This window comes from Kogia breviceps, chromosome X, assembly GCF_026419965.1.
Source record: "Kogia breviceps isolate mKogBre1 chromosome X, mKogBre1 haplotype 1, whole genome shotgun sequence".
In the NCBI taxonomy this organism is placed as follows: domain Eukaryota; kingdom Metazoa; phylum Chordata; class Mammalia; order Artiodactyla; family Physeteridae; genus Kogia; species Kogia breviceps.
This window is the reverse complement of record NC_081330.1, coordinates 130,199,716-130,220,093: the sequence shown is the minus strand read 5'-3', so window position 1 is coordinate 130,220,093 and position 20,378 is coordinate 130,199,716. Positions and strand designations below refer to the sequence as shown.

The following is a 20,378-nucleotide window of genomic DNA, read 5'->3' as shown; positions in this document are numbered from 1 at the left end:
CTCCCTAGCAATCCCCGTGTAGCCCTGCGAGGTGGGGGCTGCATTACCCCATTTTACAGATGTGCAAACCAAGGCACACAGGTGGAACCGGCTTGTCCCTGCAAGCTCTCACAGCTGGCAAGTGGCAGAGGCAGAATTTTGATGCAGGTCCATGCTGTGACACCCCACATAGTGTTAGCTGGGACAGATGTCCTCGTGAGACGTGGCTTCCGCATCTCGACGGCAGCGGGGCTGTCAGGGAAGGGCGTAGACTCTGGGACCAGAGGGCCGAGGTTCCACCTCACCTCCTACACACCTGGGTAAACTGGGGCAGGTTACCTCTCTGGTTGGACCTCTATTTCCTGATTTGTAAAATGGGGTGCTAACATTGCCTATCCAGTTGCACACTGGTATATATATGTATATATATATATATATATATATATATATATATATATATATATGTGCATCTGGAAAGCTTCACATAAACCATAATGGAAAAGAATATGAATATGTATAACTGAGTCACTTTGCTGTACACCAGTAATCAACACAACATTGTAATTCAACTATACTTCAATTAAAAAGAATTTAAAAAGAAAAACTTTGCAAAAAACGAAAAACAACACTGCCTCTCTTGCTGGGCCATCTTGGAAACTGTCCAGGATGTGTTAAGAGCTCTATAGATGTCCCTTAGGATTATGACAGCTACACACACGACTTTCACTGTGTGTCTGCACTTCACCATCTCTCCTTGAACTATACTTTCTTAGTCTTTTTTGGTGGCAAAGAGGAGCAAATGGCCTTTGATGTCGCGGGTGCCGGCTTCACGTGTTTGAGTCTTGTGACATCCTGTTGGTTTGATGTGTAGCCATGAGAAAATGGAATAAATGTGACCGAGTTCAAGCTCGTACCGCTCACCGCACAGCTCACCGATAAATAGAGAGGCGGGTTACTGGGGCAAGGGGTAGCGACTTTACTCGGAGAGCCAGCAGACCGAGAAGGTGGTGGACTAGTGTCCCAAAGACCCATCTTCCCCAGGTTAGAGTTCAGGCTTCTTTTACTCTAAAAGGGGAGGGAGTACAGTCAAACATTTCCTGGTGCTGGTCAGCCTCTGGAGGGGACGTGTTCATTTCTTCCTTCTTTTGCAGCCTTTCACAGGGGGACCTGGTCAGGATGTTTCCTGTGAGCTAAGCACAGGTAGTTTTAGCTTCGTGCTCATGACCTGGAACGCAGGGTCCCCAGAGATGGGCCGTTAGGTATATAGGCACCATCCCTCTAGTGATGAACTTGTAATAGAATACAGAGGTTCTTCCCTGTTACATCAATAGCATCTCTCCATATAGTCTTTGCCATCTGAGATCACGGGAACATGACTCTCTGCGTACAGGCTGAAGGAGCTGCATCTCCAAGAAACCCTGTGGATCGGGAATTCAGGGTCACGGACTGAGTCTGCAGGGAGGTGACTGTGTATGTTTGCAGGTGGTTTCTGGGCTGACCCACTTGGCTGCATCTCTCAATATGGCGGCCGTAGCCCTGGGTTGGGGGCAGTTGTGACTTGATGCTCTTCAGTTACCTTAGGATGGAAGCATTTGGGAAAGAAAGTCTCTTTACGGAGGACTCTATATAAGTCATTTGATTTGCTCCCAACCAGTAGAGAAAAAGCGAAGCCAGGTCATCAAGTAGCATACATCCCTAAACAAACTCTTTCTCCAACCAAAATGGACCCTTGTCCATTGGGCACCCCAGATACCACTGATGCAAAAAAAACTAAAACAGAACAAAACTCTGTCGTTTCTGGAGTTTGCTGGGTGCTTGCTGCACTTAACAGAAAATTTCGTTTATTAAGGTCACTGCCAGCAGATGCACCCATCGACTCTAATTTATAGAAAAATGTGCATGTTTATCCATGACTTAACTTTTAAAACCAACCCTCAGTGTCATTCAGCTCCGTGATCTCCTGGCAAAATGTGACTTTGGCAATGCGTTCACGTTCCCAGTTCATCGAAAATTGTTAGAGAAGGAGCAGTGTTGTGACAGTATTTTTTCATTCTGAAGTAAGACAATAGCCAGAAGAGAGCAAAAATGACAAAATTACAGCATTTTAACTTTTAACGTTGGTCATTTGAAGGTAGAATTGCCCATCAGATAACTCTGTCTACATCCCCGTTGCCTGCCTGCCAGATTTCATCGGTAACAGCCATCTTATAAATGCATTTATGCATCTGATTTTCAGCAAGTAAACAAGCTGTGCATTAGGAAGACGGAAACCTACAAGAAATAAGTGTCTTTGACAGTCTTGGAAGCTTTGAGCGCCGACTTTGAGAAAAGTCATTTTGCTTTGTCTTTACAACTTGGCATTTGCGTTTTGCTTGGTGCTGCTTTGCAGTGGAGCCAAGGGGAAGAAGAGAAAGGAAAGGGCATTGCTGTTTATTTGGAAATAGAAGGAATGACCATAGATGCCAGTAGCGTAGGTCTTCCATTCTTTGACACCTCATCCCCATTTGGGGATGCTTCTGTACAAAACAGCTGAGCTGTTCTGCACAGGAGCAAGGCTGGCCCAGGCATCATTGGCTGAGGAAGCAGTCCGTTCAACTGGGGTGAAAGAAAGGGAACCTGTCCAACTGAAAAACAGTGTGGTATCTTTTTAAAAAAATTCTAAACATATATCAACCATTAACCCAGCAATTACACTCCTGAGCCATTATCCCAGAGAAACAAAAATATATGTTTAGACAAAAATCTTGACATAAGTGCTTATAGCATTTTTGCCTATAACAGCCCTGAACTGGAAACAACCTATAAACAAACAATGGTACATCCATACCAGCATGAAAACAGGACTGAACTTGTGATACCCACAACCTGGGTGAATCTCAAGGGGATTATGCTGAACGGAAAATTTGAGAGGGTAAAGTCAACGCATCACCCCAGAGCTAGACGGACGTTTCAGGGGAGCTGCAGGCTGGCGGACTGGAGGTCTCTTGGATTCAGAACCAAACATAAGAGAGGAGCTTGCTAGGGTGTTAGTCAGTGTATCCGGGTTTGAATCTGTGATTAATGCACAAGGTTTCTGCAAAGGAAAGCATAATTTTCCATTTTGTATCTTCAGCTTTATAGATGATCAAATCCAATGCAAAAAAAAAAAAAAAAAAAAAAAAAAATCTAGTCCTAAAACTGAGAATGGGTATGGATGGTGTGGGAGAGCGTCATAAAATAAGAGCGCTCTGAAGGGCTTGGTTTCCTGGATCGTTCACCGTCCGTCGTCTCTGGACGTTCTGTGCTCACAGCCCAGGTCAGGCGGGAGGTGTGAGGCGATCCCTCTCGCTGCTGGAGAAGTTCTGGCCGATCTCTTTCTAGAGCTTTTCACTGGCTTCGATCACAGAAACGGCCCCGTGGGCGTGCACGCAGCGTCGTTCGTTCTCCACCACAAAGCCCGGATAGCCTCCCACGACAAGTTCAACCGGTGGTCATTCCAGAGAGCAAAGGAGCTGCAAGCTTTCTTTTCTGCAAGACAGTGAAGTCCAGCAAATACAGTGGCACAGCTGCATCAAGAGTGGGGAGACCTGTGTTCGCTCCTCGCACTGTCCTGTCGAACGATTTCCTGCTGCTCTGATTATCCGCTGCTCGGGTCAGCCAGCCCGTTGTGATGCTTATGACCCCGGGGAAGCAGTGACCACACACACGGACCACGGAGCCTTCCTCTGACTCACAGGCACCACCCCGACTTTGGTTTTGCCCCAGACGCATGCGTGCAACGCCGCTGCACGGACACGGTGACACTTGCGTACGTGCAGGAAAGCACTGGTGTGCTTGGTGAAAGTGAGGACTAGTTGTAGTTATTCAGATTCTCTCCAGCAAATGCAACACCCTGGAAAAAAAAACACATACAATTTAGTGTTAAGTGGAGAAGGTAGCTGAGCAGAGCCATGGAAGCAGGAGGGTCCGTCACACATGACAGCTGTGATGCGATGAGGTCAGAGACGTGCTTTATGCACGAAATCACGGCATTATCGTAACAACCAGGTACAACACCCACATCGGGATGCGCTTCCTCGAACCAGTATGAACTCGCACAGGCACCAACCCAAGAAGGAAGTGAAGCCAAATCAAGGAAGGGTCATCCATACATAGGCAACATTTCCGTCTTACAGTGTTCTGTTTCTTAGTTACCCTAAGAATCCTAATTCTCTATTTACTGTGTTTAGTTCCCACGTATAAAAGTTATGTGTTCAGTGGTGTGCAACTCAAATGTCATTCCTGGTGTAATTCTTGAAATCTGTAAAAGGCCAACCATCCCCTTTTATTATATGTCAGCAGGTTTTAAACATGTCATCACAGGGAAAGTCTCTTCTAAAAGTATGCTCCTCGATAGGCATCATTTAGGAGCTTTTAAGAAACTCAGGTTCTCAGACCTCACCCCAAATTTACTGAATCAGAATCTTCATTTTAGGTGGGGCAGGGGCGATAAATTAGGAGTTTGGGATTAACATACACACGCTACTAGATATAAAATAGATAAACAAGGACCTACTGTAGAGACGGGGGAACTCTACTCAGTATGGTGTAATAACCTAGAATGGAAAATAATCTTAAAATATATATATATAATATATATATAAAACTCAGTCACTTGCTGTACACTTGAAAGTAACACAACGTTGTAAATTAGGTATACTTTAATTTTTAAAAATAAAGCAGTAAACAAATGTTGATCAAATCATTAAAAAAAAAAAGAATATTTTAGCATGGTTCCCAAGGTGACAAATAAGCTTGTCAAAATTCGAAGGACACCGATATATAATAAGAACATGCTACGGAACCTATACTCTGCATACAAGGTCTTGATTATTATTTTGGTCACCCAGAAGAATGAAAAAAATGCATAAAGTAGCCTAATCAGTCCCTTACTATCACATGTGCTTACTTTTCCGTCACTATTTGGAAAATGATCAGGGATAGCTTCTAAACGTGTTTCTAATGAAGGTCTTCTGTATGCACTTAGGAGATGGGAAAGTGAGTGACATGATAAGACGATGATCCCAAAGTCAGTGGATGTGGGTGAATCTGATTGAATAGGAAACAGACGGGATGTGGCGATGGGTGTGTTGATGTCTGTTTCACCGTGGCTGCCAGGGAGGGATTTAGCCTTTTACTGAGGGCCTTCGGACAGGAAGGTTCCAGGACTCCTGCATCACAGGCTTGTGGCAGGTGTACCTGCGTGCACCAGAAAGGGCTCCTGACACGGTTGGAGCCTCTTCTCTCCTGCATGTTGTTATTGTTTTTTAAAAAGTATTTATTTATTTGGTTGCACTGGGTCTTAGTTGCAACAGGCAGGCTCCTTAGTTCTGCCTCGCCAACTCCTTAGTTGTGGCAGGTGGGTTCCTTAGTTGCGGCACATGGGCTCCTTAGTTATGGCATGTGAACTCTTGCAGCATGCATGTTGCAGCATGTGTGTGGGATCTAGTTCCCTGACCAGAGATTGAACCCAAGCCCCCTGCGTTGGGAGCGCAGAGTCTTAACCACTGAGCCACCAGGGAAGTCTCTCTTGCTCGGTTTTTAGTGGAGGTGGAGGCCACCCTGGTCTCATCACTCAGGGTGTGGAAATGAAGTGCGTGTAGCAGCTGCAAGAGTTTCATTTTCAATGCTTCCTCGGACCTCCTGTCTGGATGGCATCTGAGTGAGTCTCAGACTATATTCTGTGCAACCTTTGCATTAGATCCAAGTATAGTAGGGCAAAACACCTCATCTTCTGCTTATGTATTACAATATTTCACTTGCTACTGTCTGAAAAAAATACCCTCGAATCAGATAACAAATGCAAAGCTTCTGAACAAACACCGCCAGCTCTCCCCCACGTATCCCCCCAAAGCCAGCACATCATTTTTGTATCTTATGCATTGCAAACAAATAGTCCAATCTTTTTTGGTCATATATTACTTTTACCTTTGATGTGTAAGCTTTCGAACTTGATTGTATACTATAGGTAACCCATATGCTTTCAAATGTCCCGTCTGTGGGATCCCTTGAGCTCCATGTGATGGAGAGGATCAGGGCTGGAGTTTTGGAGATCTTGACCATTTATTTTGGGAAGAAGTACAAGATCGAGTTTACCTACATTCCATGGACATTGCTTCCAGCTGGAGACAATAAATCTCTGTGCTTGTTGACAGATATGTCCTGATGTGTGACATGTTGGTTTTGCTTCTAATCCCACATAAGCTAAACAAAGAATCGCCTTTCCGGGGCCAACCAATGATGGCAGAATTTCTCTATCCCACTCAGTAACTGATTCAGGAGAACCTCAGGACATAGGGTAAAGCTTGCTTTCTGGAGCAACGCCTAGCATTTCCCATGCCCCAGGGAGAGTCATAGCCACCACCAACTGCTGCAATTAGAGACTCTCATTTATCTTAAAATCCTAGCCTCCATGGGAATATTTGACTTCCACCATTCACCTGTTGATCACAGGAAGGACTTAGCTAAAGTAGTTTTAAGGGAACTTTTTAGGGTTTCCTTCATTCCCTGGAATTACATTTAGTAGGTGGACGTTCTTCCTTAATTGTTCATGGTGGGTGGCTGCTTCAGGAGATATTTTCTTTCCTTAATGAGCTCGATGTTTCCAAAAGGGTGACTAGGGACATCACAGCATTTTGCTTCCATGTTTTGCCTGAGTCAACCTACCTTGTAGAAGAAAATAGACAGATCTGCTGAAATAGCAAGGCTTCCATTAGGCAAGCTGAGCTTTTAAAATTTTTTATTGAAGTATAGTTGATTTACAATGTGTGTGTGTGTGTGTGTGTGTGTGTGTGTGTGTGTGTGTGTATATATATATACACACACACGTTTTCAGATTCTTTTCCATTACAGGTTATTCCAAGGTATTGAATATAGTTCTCTGTGCTATACAGTAGGTCCTTGTTCTTTATCTATTTTATATATAGTAGTGTGTATCTTTTAATCTCAAACTCCTAATTTACCCCTCCCTACCTCTTCCCCTTTGGTAACCATTAGTTTGTTTTCTGTGTCTGTGAGTCTGTTTCTGTTTTGTAAATAAATTCATTTGTATTATTTTTTTAGATTCCGCATGTAAGCAATATCGTATGATGTTTGTCTTTCTCTTTCTGACTTCACGTAGCATGACCATCTCTAGGTCCATCCATGTTGCTGCAAATGGCATTATTTCCTTCTTTTTTATGGCTGAGTAATATTCCATTGTGTGTGTGTATGGATATAGATATATAGATATAGATATCACATCTTCTTTATCCATCTACCTGTTGATGGACATTTGGTTGTTTCCATGTCTTGCCTGTTGTCAATAGTACTGCTCTGAAACTTGGGGTGCATGTATCTTTTCGAATTAGAGTTTTCTCCAGCTATATGCCCAGAAGCGGGATTGCTGGATCATTTTTAGTTTTTGAAGGAACCTCCATACTGTTCTCCACAGTGGCTGCACCAATCTGCATTCCCACCAGCAGTACAGGAGGGCTCCCTTTTCTCCACACCCTCTCCAACATTTGTTATTTGTAGACTTTTTGATGATGGCTGTTCTGAGATGGGACCTCACTGTAGTTTGGATTTTAGGCAAACTGATTGCTTGACTCAGATTTTTAACTCCATTGTAAGAGCCGAGCTGCATTGAGCACTCCTAGTCCTGGGCTAAGAGTTTGGGATGCAGTTCTCTTTCATCCCTTATGGTAACCTTCTACTATTACATGTTATCGCTTCTGACTTAGAGGCAAAGAACCCCAGTGAGCAAACCAGGGACCCAGGACTCAAACCAGGTTGGCTTCTGTCAGGCCCCGGAAGCCAGAGCATGAGCAGTTAATATGCTACAGCATAGCACTCTTCCCTTTCACATCAGAGCTAGGATTCTGCCCAAGCGCCAGAAACCCTTCCCTCCCATGTGGCGCGCCACAGTCCCGACTCCAAAGCGTGGCTTGGCACCTGCTCGTGGTGTGAATCAGTGGCGCGAACAAACTCTCCAGGACCCAGGCTTCCCTCCTGAAGGAGGAAGGACCCTGATTTTCACAGCGCCGAGTTTTCTCCTTTAGATTGACAAGTTCTCATCTTTTCCAGTGTGCTAGCTCTTGCTGTCTCTGGTTAAATAACAAAGAGCTCTGGAAATGGCTTGTTTCCTATATTTGTTTCATCCTGGGAAGAATGTGAGAAAGCTTTGGAAATAAAGCCTTTCATTTATAAGCTATCCTGCAGACCACCATCGGTAATTCAAAACTATCATCCTACATAAATTGGTATCATTATACCTGGGGGACCTTCTGCAAGATAATATTTGTGGACCTCTGACTTCCAATATCTGGGTCTGAAAGCAAGGATAATACAGCAGTATTTGTTCCCACAGGAGATTTCTGGGCACAGTTTTTAGAAGAGAAATACGTTAGACCTTTATAGGATCAATCTCATGAAAAATTTAATGGTTAATGGGCTCCGGGCTTTTCTGAATGAGATTCTGGCGTAAGACCCAAATAGTTATGAGGTACAGGGGTGCCTCTTGCAGGAGAAAAAGAACTGAAAGGAAATCAGAAATCTGATGGGTTTCTGTGTGTAAATGCATGGTGGCCTCAGCTAGCTTCTCTTGTATTAATCCCAGCCCAGTGGTGTGCAGTGATTTTGATGAAAGGGATAAAGTTATCACTCTGGGCAATGAATCAGAAAAATTGATGGGGACAAAGAAAATACCATGTATCATGTAGCAGGTATCACGGTCATTTGAAATATTGGAATTTGCAGGAAATGTCTAGGGAGGAGTGTGAAAATGAGGAAGTATGCAAGATAAATTTTAGTAAAAGGAATCTGTGTTGTAAATGCAGCTGCAGGTTCGTCCGGATATGAGAATAGCCTAGAGGGGAATCTGTACCTAGGAGATGTAGCTGGCTTGAGCACAGGCAAGGGTCACCAGGAGGCTTTGGGAATAAACGCCATCCGTGACCCTCTGCGTGCCCTGGTCTTTAGCCTGTGTTTACTAGGCTTTTGCAAACACGTGTTGAATGCATGGATGAGGAAGTCTAGGAGCCAACAGTGCATTTGAAAGGCATCTTTTAAAAATTAGTGGACTATTTTTTAATATGTACTTATTTTAACAATGCTTCTTTTTAAATTTTTTTTAATTTTTTGGCCGTGCTGTGTGGCTTGCAGTATCTTAGTTCCCCGACCAGGGACCGAACCCGGGCCCTCAGCAGTGAAAGTGCAGTCTCCTAACCACTGGACCACCAGGGAATTCCCAGTAGACTTTTTTTTTTTTTTTTTTTTTAGCAGTTTTAGGTTTATAGAAAAACAGAGTAGAAAGTACAGAGAGTTTTCCTATATTCATTTGTTCCGCACACAGTTTGCCATGTTATCTCTTGTATTAGCGGGGCACACATGTTGCTTTTGATGAGCCAATATTGTTACATTATTATCAATTAAAATGCATGGTTTACATTTAGGGTTCACCATTGGAATTGCTCCTTCTGTGGGTTGGGACAAACGCGTAATGTCTACAGCATCGTACGTAATACCTTCCCTGCCCTAAAAATCCTCGGTGCTCTGCCTCTTCTTCCCTCCCCCGCCTCCGACCTCTGACAAGCACTGGTCTTCTTACTGTCTGCCTAGTTTTGCCTTTCCCAGCATGTCAAAGAGTTGAATCATGCAGTATGTAGCCTCTTCAGATGGGCTTCTTCCACTTAGCCGTATGCATTTAAGGTTCTTCCATGTCTCTTCATGGCTTGATAGCTCATGTCTTTGTATCACTGAATAATATCGCACTGTCTGGAGGGACCACCGTTAGCTTCTTCATTCACCTGCTGAAGGACACCTCGCTTTGCTTCGAAGGTTTTGGCAACTGTCAATAAACGTGCTCTAAATATTTATATCGTGTCCATAGAAGTTATCACGGAAGCCACATTTTTTAAAAAGGCATTTCTTCACAGCATTTTCTTCACGCTAAGATACTTCTATGTAATATATGAGAGGTGAATTTCATTTGAAATGGAGGTGCGTGGTTGTATGCCCTTTTTGCAAAACACCAATTAAAACACAAGGAAGCGAAACCCTGAATCCTCTGCTCTCTGCCTAATCTGTGGTGTTTTATTTAGAAATTACTGTATGCACCAAAAGGGGCATTTTTCCTTCAAAGTGTTAAGTGGGGGTTACATCGCCTTGTTGCTTCTTTCTCTGTGAACTCGTGATAAGCCTTAAATTAGTGTCAGAGTCAAAGTCCCCCAAGCCCGAGTGCACACGTGGCTTGCTTAGCTGAACTAAATCACAGCACGATAAATGTCTGGCTGACCATGGTTTATCGTGGGTGACAAATCACTAAAATGGCCCCGTGCATATTATTTTCGGTCCTGAGGATGACATTTATGTATATGGTGTGGCTTCTAGGAATGTTTATTCTATGAGTTAAAACACTGAAAAAGATTGAATGTACTCCAGCCTGTGGCACTGCAATCAAGTAGCAAGAATATGTCTGGTAACAGGTGACTGGGGTCTTGCTTTCACGTCAGAAATCACCTCTGCCACCTCCGTGGGGGGTGGTCTCTGCGGCCTTCTACCCCTTTTCTGGAAAGCAGGACAGCGCCTAAGCTGGTCTGAAGATGGCTTGAGGGAGATGGGAAAGGAGACAGATTCAGCTTCCAGGGTGGGTAGGAGCTGGGGCTTGGATGGATGTGGGTTCCCACATGGATGTAGGAGCTGGCATAGTTTGAACCTTCCATGGGCACTGGGGGAAGGAGCCCCCAGGCTTTCTTATTAGCTTGTTGGACACAAGTGGAAGAGGCAGAGGTGAGACTTAAAAGCTCTTAGCTGTCAAACATCAAAAAACCGAGTCAGACCCTTTAATACCTCAAACAATAACAGCATGCATGGACTAAATTAAATTAGCAGCATGTGAATGTAGCAATCTCCATGAAAATTGTAAATTATATACCTCTAGTCTGACCATCATTTTCTTCTCATCTGAGAGCAGGTGGTAGCTTCCTAATCAGAGTCCGTGTTTCAGCACATTCTTCAATCTTCAGCTGGCTTCTGTTTTGTTTTGTGTTGTTTATTCCTATGGAAAATTTGAGGCATCCATAGAAGCAGAGAGAAAAGTGCAGTGAACTGCCATATGCCCTGGATCCACATTTAACAATTAATGAAGTCACGCCTGATTTTATTAATCCATGCTCCGTACTCACTTCCTTTCTTCCTGGATTAATTTGAAGAAGACAGCAGCCATCATATCATGTCATCCATGGGTGTTTCAGGATATAACTCTAACTTTTTTTCCTTCATGTCTTTTTTTTACTCCTCTGTGATTTTCATCGAGTTCATCCACTTAACTCTGCAGGGTTTGAGAGTCTGGGTTTTGCAGTCACACTAACTCTTCCTTTCTGGGTCTCTCACTTCCTAACGGTGTGACTTTGAACAGGTCATGTATCTTTTTGGAGCCCTGTTGCCCTCACCTGTGCAATGGAGCCAGTGCTCTTTACTCGTAGGGTTCAGTATGCTGTAGTCAAGAGAACACGGAATAAAGTCCTTTGCAGGCAGAGTGTTCAACACATGGTACCCGTTACTCTCATTGTTGACCGTGGTATCATTATTATTTTGAAGGGTTGCTATATGGAGGTTAGTATACAATGTGTGAAGTATGGGGAAAGAAGGTGAGGAGAAGAAAAAGGCAAGTGTGAGGCCTATTTATTTTCATGATGGACAATTTTAGACCTGGGTATCTATGGTAAGTATGAAAAAGGTCATTCATCATAAAATAGTTTTGGAGATGTTTGTTTGTATAAGAGGAACAGTGTTGATTTCGTTTTTTCCAGTCAATAAGGAAAACTCGTAACCTCCTTCATAGCCTCAGGCCAGCTGGTGATTGCAGCAACTTGGCTGCTCTCTTCCGGCGTCTTCCTCCAAGGGGCTCATGATCTGTGAGCCTGATTCTTCTAGAATCCTTGATCAGGTCTCCGTACGGGGTCACCCCGTGATGCCTAGACGTTCAGATGGTGCTTGTCGACGACACGTAATTCAGAGACTGCATCTTCTCATTGTCTCCGCCAAGAACCCGGCCGCTGTGGCTCCTTCTGACTACGCTGCGTCCCCTGTTGGGGTCAGCACAGGAGAGCTCAGTGTGTAAGACCATCTCCTTCTCACCATCAGAAATGAACAGACAGGTCGATGAGGGCGAATCACCTCCCTTTCTTTTGTAAAGATTCCACTGTTTTAACACTGAGTGTTTTCTCCCCTTCAGGGCAGATCTTGGATGTTCTAGATGAGTTGAAACTGGCTAATAACACCCTGGTCTACTTCTCCTCGGACCAAGGAGCACATGTAGAGGAGGTGACTGTCCAAGGGGAAGGGCACGGAGGCAGTAACGGAATCTATAAAGGTGAGATATCTATCCAGGTGGGAAATGCCACGGCGTCAGCTCTGGACTCTGCCTGCCCCCCACAGCTTACCCCCTCGTCACCTTCTCCTGGACCTTGGGGCTGTGGTGCTGTTCTTCTGCCACTTGAAACGTACAGGGCTTTATTGGGTCACAGGCAATGAAAACTCAGACGGCCAAAGTGACCATTTCCGGTATGGTCCCCCCAGAACTTAAAAGCACGCATTCTGTGTCCGGACAGTAAAATGAGGGTGTTTTCCCCCTAACTGTAAATTCAGCCCCATATGTATAGCTGGTTCAAAAAAGACGCGTTACACCCTCCCCCCATGACCTCTACAACTACAATTGCTTGAAGCCTGGAAGTTTGTGTTAATTTGTTACAGCAACCATAAAAAACTATTAACTTATAGTTGGACATCAGAAGTTTGAAATGGGTCTCACTGGTCTAAAATCAAGATGGTAGCAGGACTGCATCTTTCTGGAGGCTCCAGGGGAGAATCCATTTCCTTGCCTTCTCTAGCTTCTGGAGGTGCTCACTCTCCTTGGCTCATGGACCCTTTCTTCCTCCTTTAAAGCCACCAACGCAGTGTCTTCAAACCTTCCCCCCTCTCTCTCTCTCTCTCTGACCTCTGCTTCCATAATTCCATCTCTTGCACTTACTCTGACTTTCTTACCTGCAATTTTAAGGACCCTTGTGATTATGTCAGGCTCACCCACATAATCCAGAGTAACTTTTCCTATTTCTAGACCCTTAATCACATCTGCAGAGTCCCTTTTGTCATGGAAGGTAAGCTAGTCACAGTGTCTGGGGATGCGGATGTTGACATCTTTGGGAGGTCATTATCCTGCCTATCTCCATGTGCTACAGCATTGTGGACTGATGCTTCCTTCCTGACACAGCATTTGATAAGCCACCACCAAGATGGATCAGGCTACCTGTCATTGGGGAGATTAGATAAGACCCATCTGCTGACCCCAAGTTGCTTGTACAACATACACTCTGCGAATATGAGACATAGATACCTGGTTATAATAACATGGGGCCCATTTCACAAAGACTTAGGTGAGATGCCTCAAAGGACATATCCGTGCTAAGGGTTAGGACACCACCCGAATCTGCAGTGGGTGTGGGTTGGATGTAACATGGGGGAGGATGATTAGAAGTGACCATGCAAAGAGGCAAAGCAAGGTGTCCCAGACAGTAGGGGCTGCTGAATAAAGCAAGATGCATGACACGTAAGAAAGCGCAGGACCATTGAATTTTGCTCCATAAAGCCATGAGGTGCTTTATTGCCCTTTCATTACTCTCTCACATGGATGTTTCACAGATTCCCAGGGACTCAGGAAATCAGAGTTTACCTACAAAGATATGAAATGCTAATCTATGGCGTGCTTTCATCCATTAGTTTACAAAACCCTGATTGAGCTGTGTATCTAGCACTGGGTTAGAGGCAACAATACGGCCCCGCCCTAAAGGAGCCCATGGGTAGGTGGGTGGCTGGTTGGTTGGTTGGTTGGTTGGGTAAATGGCTGGTTGGTTGGGTGGGTGGTTGGTTGGGTGGATGGTTGGATGTTTGGTTGGGTAAATGGCTGGGTGGGTGGGTGGGTGGATGGGTGGATGGTTGGTCGGGTAAATGGCTGGTTGGTTGGGTGGGTGGGTGGTCGGGTGGGCGGTTGGTTGGGTGGGTGGGTGGTTGAGTGGGTGGGTGGGTAGGTGGGTGGATGCTTGGTTGGGTAAATGGCTGGTTGGTTTGGTGGGTTGTTGGTTTGGATAGATGGTTGGATGGTTGGTTGGGTAAGTGGCTGGTTGGTTGGGTGGGTGGTTGGGTGGGTGGGTGGTCAGCTGGGTGGGTAGGTGGGTGGATGGTTGCTTGGGTGGGTGGATGGTTAGGTGGGTGGTTGGTTGGGTAGATGGTTGGATGGTTGGTTGGGTAAATGACTGGTTGGTTGGTTGGGTGGGTGGGTGGGTGCATGGTTGGTTGAGTGGGTGAATGGTTGGGTGGTCGGTTGGGTGGCTGGTTGGATGGTTGGTTGGGTCACTGGCTGGTTGGTTGGGTGGTTGGTTGTTTGGGTGGATGGTTGGGTTGGGGGTGGTGGGAGGAAGCCTAAGGAGGCCCATGCTATTTAACAAGGGTGTCGACATTCTTGGCACAAGATGCCGGTGGTGCATACAGCAGGGAGAGCCTCACTCGGCCAACAAGGCCCAAGAAATGTTCCCAAAGGAGACCAGGCTGGGAAGGAGGTAGCCAGGGTGTGCTTGAGCTCTTGTCCTTCTACCTCAAGCTCTTTGCACTCTCCCAACCACGTACCCTCCTCCGTAGAGCTGGGACGAGGAGAGAAGCAAATGGCTTCCTCTGCAAACCGGCGGGAATGGGGTAACTCTGGATCACACCAGTCCTGAGCCAAACGTACGGCGAAAAGGCAGTCTGTCAGCCGTCCCAATGGCAGCACACGTAGCCTGAGAAACCTTATGCTTCTATTTACATCCTGGACATGCACATCTGAGTCCTTTCAAATTCTGAGCACCGGGGGGCAGGGACCTTTGTTTACACCTTCGGTTACCTGGAACCCAGGAGGGAAGGATTCCTGTTCAGTGCGGGTCTGGACAACCTCGCTGGATGTTCACACCACTTCCTTTGCTTGTCATCGTTCCCTCCCCAGTGCAGGACACACAACCGATACTCAGCATATGGGTGAAATGACTGAACAGGTGTCTCTCCTCGGGACAGGATTAACCCACTCTTTCAGCCAGACCTCCTCTATTCAGTCTTATTTTCGAGGAGCGAGAAGTGAAAATATGTATTCCTGTAGAGTAAGATGAGGTGCTTTCGTCGTATTTCCTTGAGGTTATGGAGAGGTGTGCGGAGAGTTGTTTTTATGTTATTTTATACATGATAGTGTCTCTCGAGATGGAGTCACAGACTGCATTTCATGCACTGGCTTCCCCGTCCATTCATTCCCCTGGTGAAGGTCTGTTAGGTTCCAAAGTTGCTTAGTGGCTGCTGCCAAGACGAGTACATAAATCACAGTAATAGAAGTGGTTAGCAAGTAATACGGTATTTAAGAAAGTCACATATATGGTGCGATGGAGCCTTGGTTCGGAACAGATGACCAAATGACCACCAGCTGATGAATCTGAGGAAGCCTGATGAGCAAATGAAGATGTATTGGCATTTTGCGTTGATGGCTGACTCTTCAGAGACGTGAGTGGATGGTCAGGATGAGTCAGAAAGAGAATCCCAGGCTTCCCTGGTGACACAGTGGTTGAGAGTCCGCCTGCCGATGCAGGGGACGCGGGTTCGTGCCCTGGTCCGGGAGGATCCCACGTGCCGCGGAGCGGCTGGGCCCGTGAGCCGTGGCCGCTGAGCCTGCACGTCCGGAGCCTGTGCTCCACAACGGGAGAGGCCACAACAGTGAGAGGCCTGCGTACCGCAAAAAAAAAAAAAAAAAAAAAAAAAAAAGGAAAAAGAAAGAGTGTCAGAGGTTTGAATGATGCCTTGGAACTGGGTTCTCATACAATCTGGGAAGCATGCTCACAGCTGCTCCCTGTTGTTTTTTTGTTTTTTTAAGAAACATATTGGAGGGCTTCCCTGGTGGCGCAGTGGTTGAGAGTCCGCCTGCCGATGCAGGGCACACGGGTTCGTGCCCCGGTCCGGGAAGATCCCACGTGCCGCGGAGTGGCTGGGCCTGTGAGCCATGGCCGCTGAGCCTGCGCGTCCGGAGCCTGTGCTCCTCAATGGGAGAGGCCACAACAGTGAGAGGCCCACGTACCGGAAAAAAAAAAAAAAAAAGAAACATATTGGATGTATTAGAAATGCTTTGTTTGAATGCTAGAAGTCCCATCGGTGTCTGACACTATATTAATATCTCAGCCACTACTCTATTGCGAAGCATTGTCCCTTTGTCAAGTTTAGTTGAAATCAAGTTCACAGTGAAACATTGTTATGGTATGATGCTCAAAAAAAGCAAAAAAAAAGAGCGGCTTCCTTCTAGCTATGGGGAATGACCAAAGACTTCTCGGTGTCAAGACGCCTTGTTTTCTAAAGCTGTGAAGTTGCATGCACTCCTGTGATTTATGCAAACACAGAGGAATCACACCATTTGAGCTCATTGATCAAAAGAGCATCCTTCCAGAACAGTCCTGATTTGCAATCTTCATCAGAACTGCTCCAAAAGATCTACACTTCCTCACATTGCCTTCTCTTCTCTAGTCACATCCCGTCCTGCCTCACTCTAATAAGGGCACTCCTCCTGTCACTTAGGGCCCCCCGAGATAATCCAGGGTAATCTCCCCATCACATGATCCATGAGGTAATCGTATCTACAAAGTCTCTTTTTCAGAAAACAAGGTAAAATTCAAAGGTTCCAAGGATTCCAACATGGGCATCTTTAGGGGTCATTATTCAGCCTTCTGCTCAAAAAATAAGTAAATAAATCTATACTATTTGAGCTCAGGGATCCCTCTGTATTCCTCAGTCTGTTTCACTAATGAAATCTATGGACCGCCTTGGTAGAATGGGTGTGATTAAATCACTACACAGAGTTCAACAGCTAATCCCTTTTAATCAAAGGAACATTAGATTCTGCTGTAGTTTGCATTTCCAAAAATTAATTTAATTTTGTGGGGTTGAGGGAATAGTGACACTACTAGTTTTCTCTCTCTCTCTCTTTTTTTTTTGCGGTACGCGGGCCTCTCACTGTCGTGGCCTCTCCCGTTGCGGAGCACAGGCTCCGGACGCGCAGGCTCAGCGGCCATGGCTCACGGGCCCAGCTGCTCCGCGGCATGTGGGATCTAGCCAGACCGGGACACGAACCCGGGTCCCCTGCATCGGCAGGCGGACTCTCAACCACGGCGCCACCAGGGAAGCCCTCTTTTCTTTTTTTTAATTGAAATATAGTTGACTTACAATGTTGTGTTAGTTTCAGATGTACAGCAAAGTGATTCATTTATACACACATATATGTCTATTTTTTTCAGATTCTTTTCCCTTACAGGTTATTACAAAATATTGAGTATAGTTCCCTGTGCTCTACAGTAGGACCTTGTTGATTATCTAATTTTTTTTAACTTTAAAAAAAAATTGATTTATTTTATTTATTTATTTTTGGCTGCGTTGGGTCTTCGTTGCTGCACGCAGGCTTTCTCTAGTTGTGGTGAGCAGGTGCTACTCTTCATTGCGGTGTGCAGGCTTCTCATTGTGGTGGCTTCTTCTCTTGTTGCAGAGCATAGGCTCCAGCAGTTGTGGCACATGGGCTCAGCAGTTGTGGCACATGGGCTCAGCAGTTGTGGCTCGCGGGCTCTAGAGCGCAGGCTCAGTAGTTGTGGTGCACAGGCCCAGTTGCTCTGCGGCATGTGGGATCTTCCCAGATCAGGGCTCGAACCCATGTCCCCTGCATTCGCAGACAGATTCTTAACCACTGCACCACCAGGGAAGCCCTGTTTATCTATTTTATATAAAGTAGTGTGTATCTGTTAATCCCAAACTCCTAATTTATCCCTCACCGCACTTTCCCCTTTGGTAACCATAAGTTTGTTTTCTATATCTGTGAGTCTGTTTCTGTTTCACAGATAAGTTCATTTGTGTCATGTTTTAAATTCCATATATAAGTGATATCATATGGTATTTGTCTTTCTCTGTCTGGCTTCACTTAGTATGATAATCTTTAGGTCCACGCATGTTGCTGCAAATGGCATTATTTTATTCTTTGTTATGGCTGAGTACTATTTCATTATACGTATGTATCACATTTTCTTTTATCATTCACCTGTCGATGGACATTAGGTTGTTTTCCATGTCTTGGCTATTGTGAATAGTGCTGCTATGAACATTGGGGTACGTGTATCTTTTTGAATTACAGTTTTGTCTGGATACAGGCCCAGGAGTTGGATTGCTGGATCATATGGTAGCTCTATTTTTAGTTTTTTAAGGAACCTCCAGACTGTTCTCCATAGTGGCTGCACCAATGTACATTCTCACCAACAGTGTAGGAGGGTTCCCTTTTCTCCACACCCTCCCTAGTATGTAATATTTGTAAACTTATTTTCACCTTTTCCCTAAAATATCCTCCCTTAGCTGGGACCAGAATAACTTCCCTAAGATTTTCTTAGAGTTTCCTTCCTCTTCCTCACAGCTGAAAATTCTCCGAAGTCTCGGATGAGATCATACTCCTAGCTCTGGCTTCCTTTTCATTCCTCTCCCAAGTCAAGGTCACCCAGCTGGAGGCTCCCCGCTCAACCCCCGCCTCCCTTTTACTCTGCCTAAAGGCAAGTAATACATGTCAATGGAGTGGATAAATTAACTCTGTAGATGGCTTCTGCAGAAGCATTGGTTGGTGGATGTGAGGGCTAGAAATCGTATTTTCCTGAGTGTTCATGAAAGTAGACTTTCTCCGCGTGCAGAGAAATGCTTTCCGAATTCCCTGATGCCTGCAAGAAAGGCACTGCAGCTTCTGGCAGTTTTCCTTGAAGTGCAAATTCCAAAAGCCGATGATTGGCTGGAGTCCATATGGCTTAGGAGTTGCTTCTTAGAGTCACTGAGTTTGGTGGCTCTTTGCCTCATGCAGTCACACAGCTTTCAGAGCAATGGATGCTTTCGTTGGGGGAAAAAAAAAAAACAGCAAGAGGCTCTGGTAGTTTATTAGGAGGTGGTTACATTCAGGTTCATTCTTCAGATTTTAGCAAACATTTTCATCAGCTCCCCAAGAGAGGGCAAAGCTGGCTGGTCTTGCTAGTATCAGGACTTGTGTGCCAGGAGGCATCCCCCAGGCTTCCCCAGGCTTTTTGTCTTTGAAAGAAGCTCACATGTTATCCTCACCTAGCAGTTCATTCCTTCAGTTAAATTCCACTGACAAGCACGCATATATTGAGCCTCCGTAGTGTGCTAGGCTCGGGGCTACCTTCTAGGACAGTGACAGCAAATACAGGGTCCCCAGCCTCTAGTAGCTCATATTCTTTGGTTGAGATGGACATCTAAGGAGATGGTTTCAGAATAACAAACTAGAAAGGACGCTCTGAGAAGGGTCGATTAGACGTTGTTCCCCCAACCTGGGAATTCAGAGAACTTCCCAGGAGACACGGACCTTTTGCAGGCTGATGTTTGGAAGTGTTGGCTGGGAGAGGAGAGGTGGAGAGTTCATTCCAGGCAGGAGTGAGATGCTTAAAGGGAGCAGAAAAGCAGCTCAAGGTTGCCAGAGGTGAAGGTGTAAACAGGGATACTGGGTGATGCAGCTGATGAAAGGTAGCCTACATCCACGTTAGTATGTCCGATAGAATGAAGTAGATAGATAGACAGACAGATAGGGATGGATAGATAGATAGATAGATATGATGGATGGATGGATAGGATAGATAGACAGACAGACATAGGTAGGTAGGTAGGTAGATAGGTAGATAGATAGAGATGAACAGACAGGTAGATAGATAGATAGATAGAAATGTGTGCATATATATTGTGTGTTTATATATATGTGTGTATATATATATATGTATGTATTTGTGTGTGTGTATATATATATAGTTATTGCCATTTGGGTAGTAGTTAAAATTGGAGGTCAAGAATATCACCCAAATCCACTATAAGGAAGGGGTAAAGAAGTGATCATAACGATGAACTGAGGGGTAACATAAGACGTGTCATGTTTTTGGCTGGTGTGATTGGGTAGATAGAAGTTCTTTGAGGAATTAGGACTCCCAGGCAGAGACCTGGTTCCCTTGTCTTTAGAATTTGAATAATAGGATCGTTATTATAGGAACATCGTAGAGGACCGTTGAGATGATTAAGAAGTCAGTACACGCAAAGTGTGTCCTAAGTGCCCTTAGTGAGGGCAGGGGATACTGTTATCTGCCAGAGTGCACGAACTACAATCCAGTTGTATTCTACTCACATCTGTATTCTTAGAACCTAGAACAGTGCCCGACGTATTGTAAGAAATTATTTTTGAGTGAATATGTAAATGAAAAACCACTTGAGCTTAGGTTTGAAGGATCAGTGGTTTAACTCAGTGAAGAGGGCAGTGAATCAACGTGGTTGTG

The 20,378-nt window shown here is 45.1% G+C and overlaps 1 protein-coding gene across 8 annotated transcripts in view; it reads left to right on the top strand.

Moving 5' to 3' along the window:
• Positions 1-20,378, top strand: part of STS (steroid sulfatase) — a 165,121-nt gene that overhangs the window by 115,253 nt on the left and 29,490 nt on the right. For all 8 annotated transcript variants that reach the window (XR_010838699.1, XR_010838698.1, XM_067023752.1 and 5 more), the window contains one exon: positions 12,212-12,349. Coding sequence is in view for 6 of the 8 variants with exons in the window: in XM_067023752.1 (XP_066879853.1) it covers positions 12,212-12,349 (138 nt within the window). In the remaining 2 variants the exon portion in view is untranslated. The remainder of the gene's footprint in view (positions 1-12,211; positions 12,350-20,378) is intronic.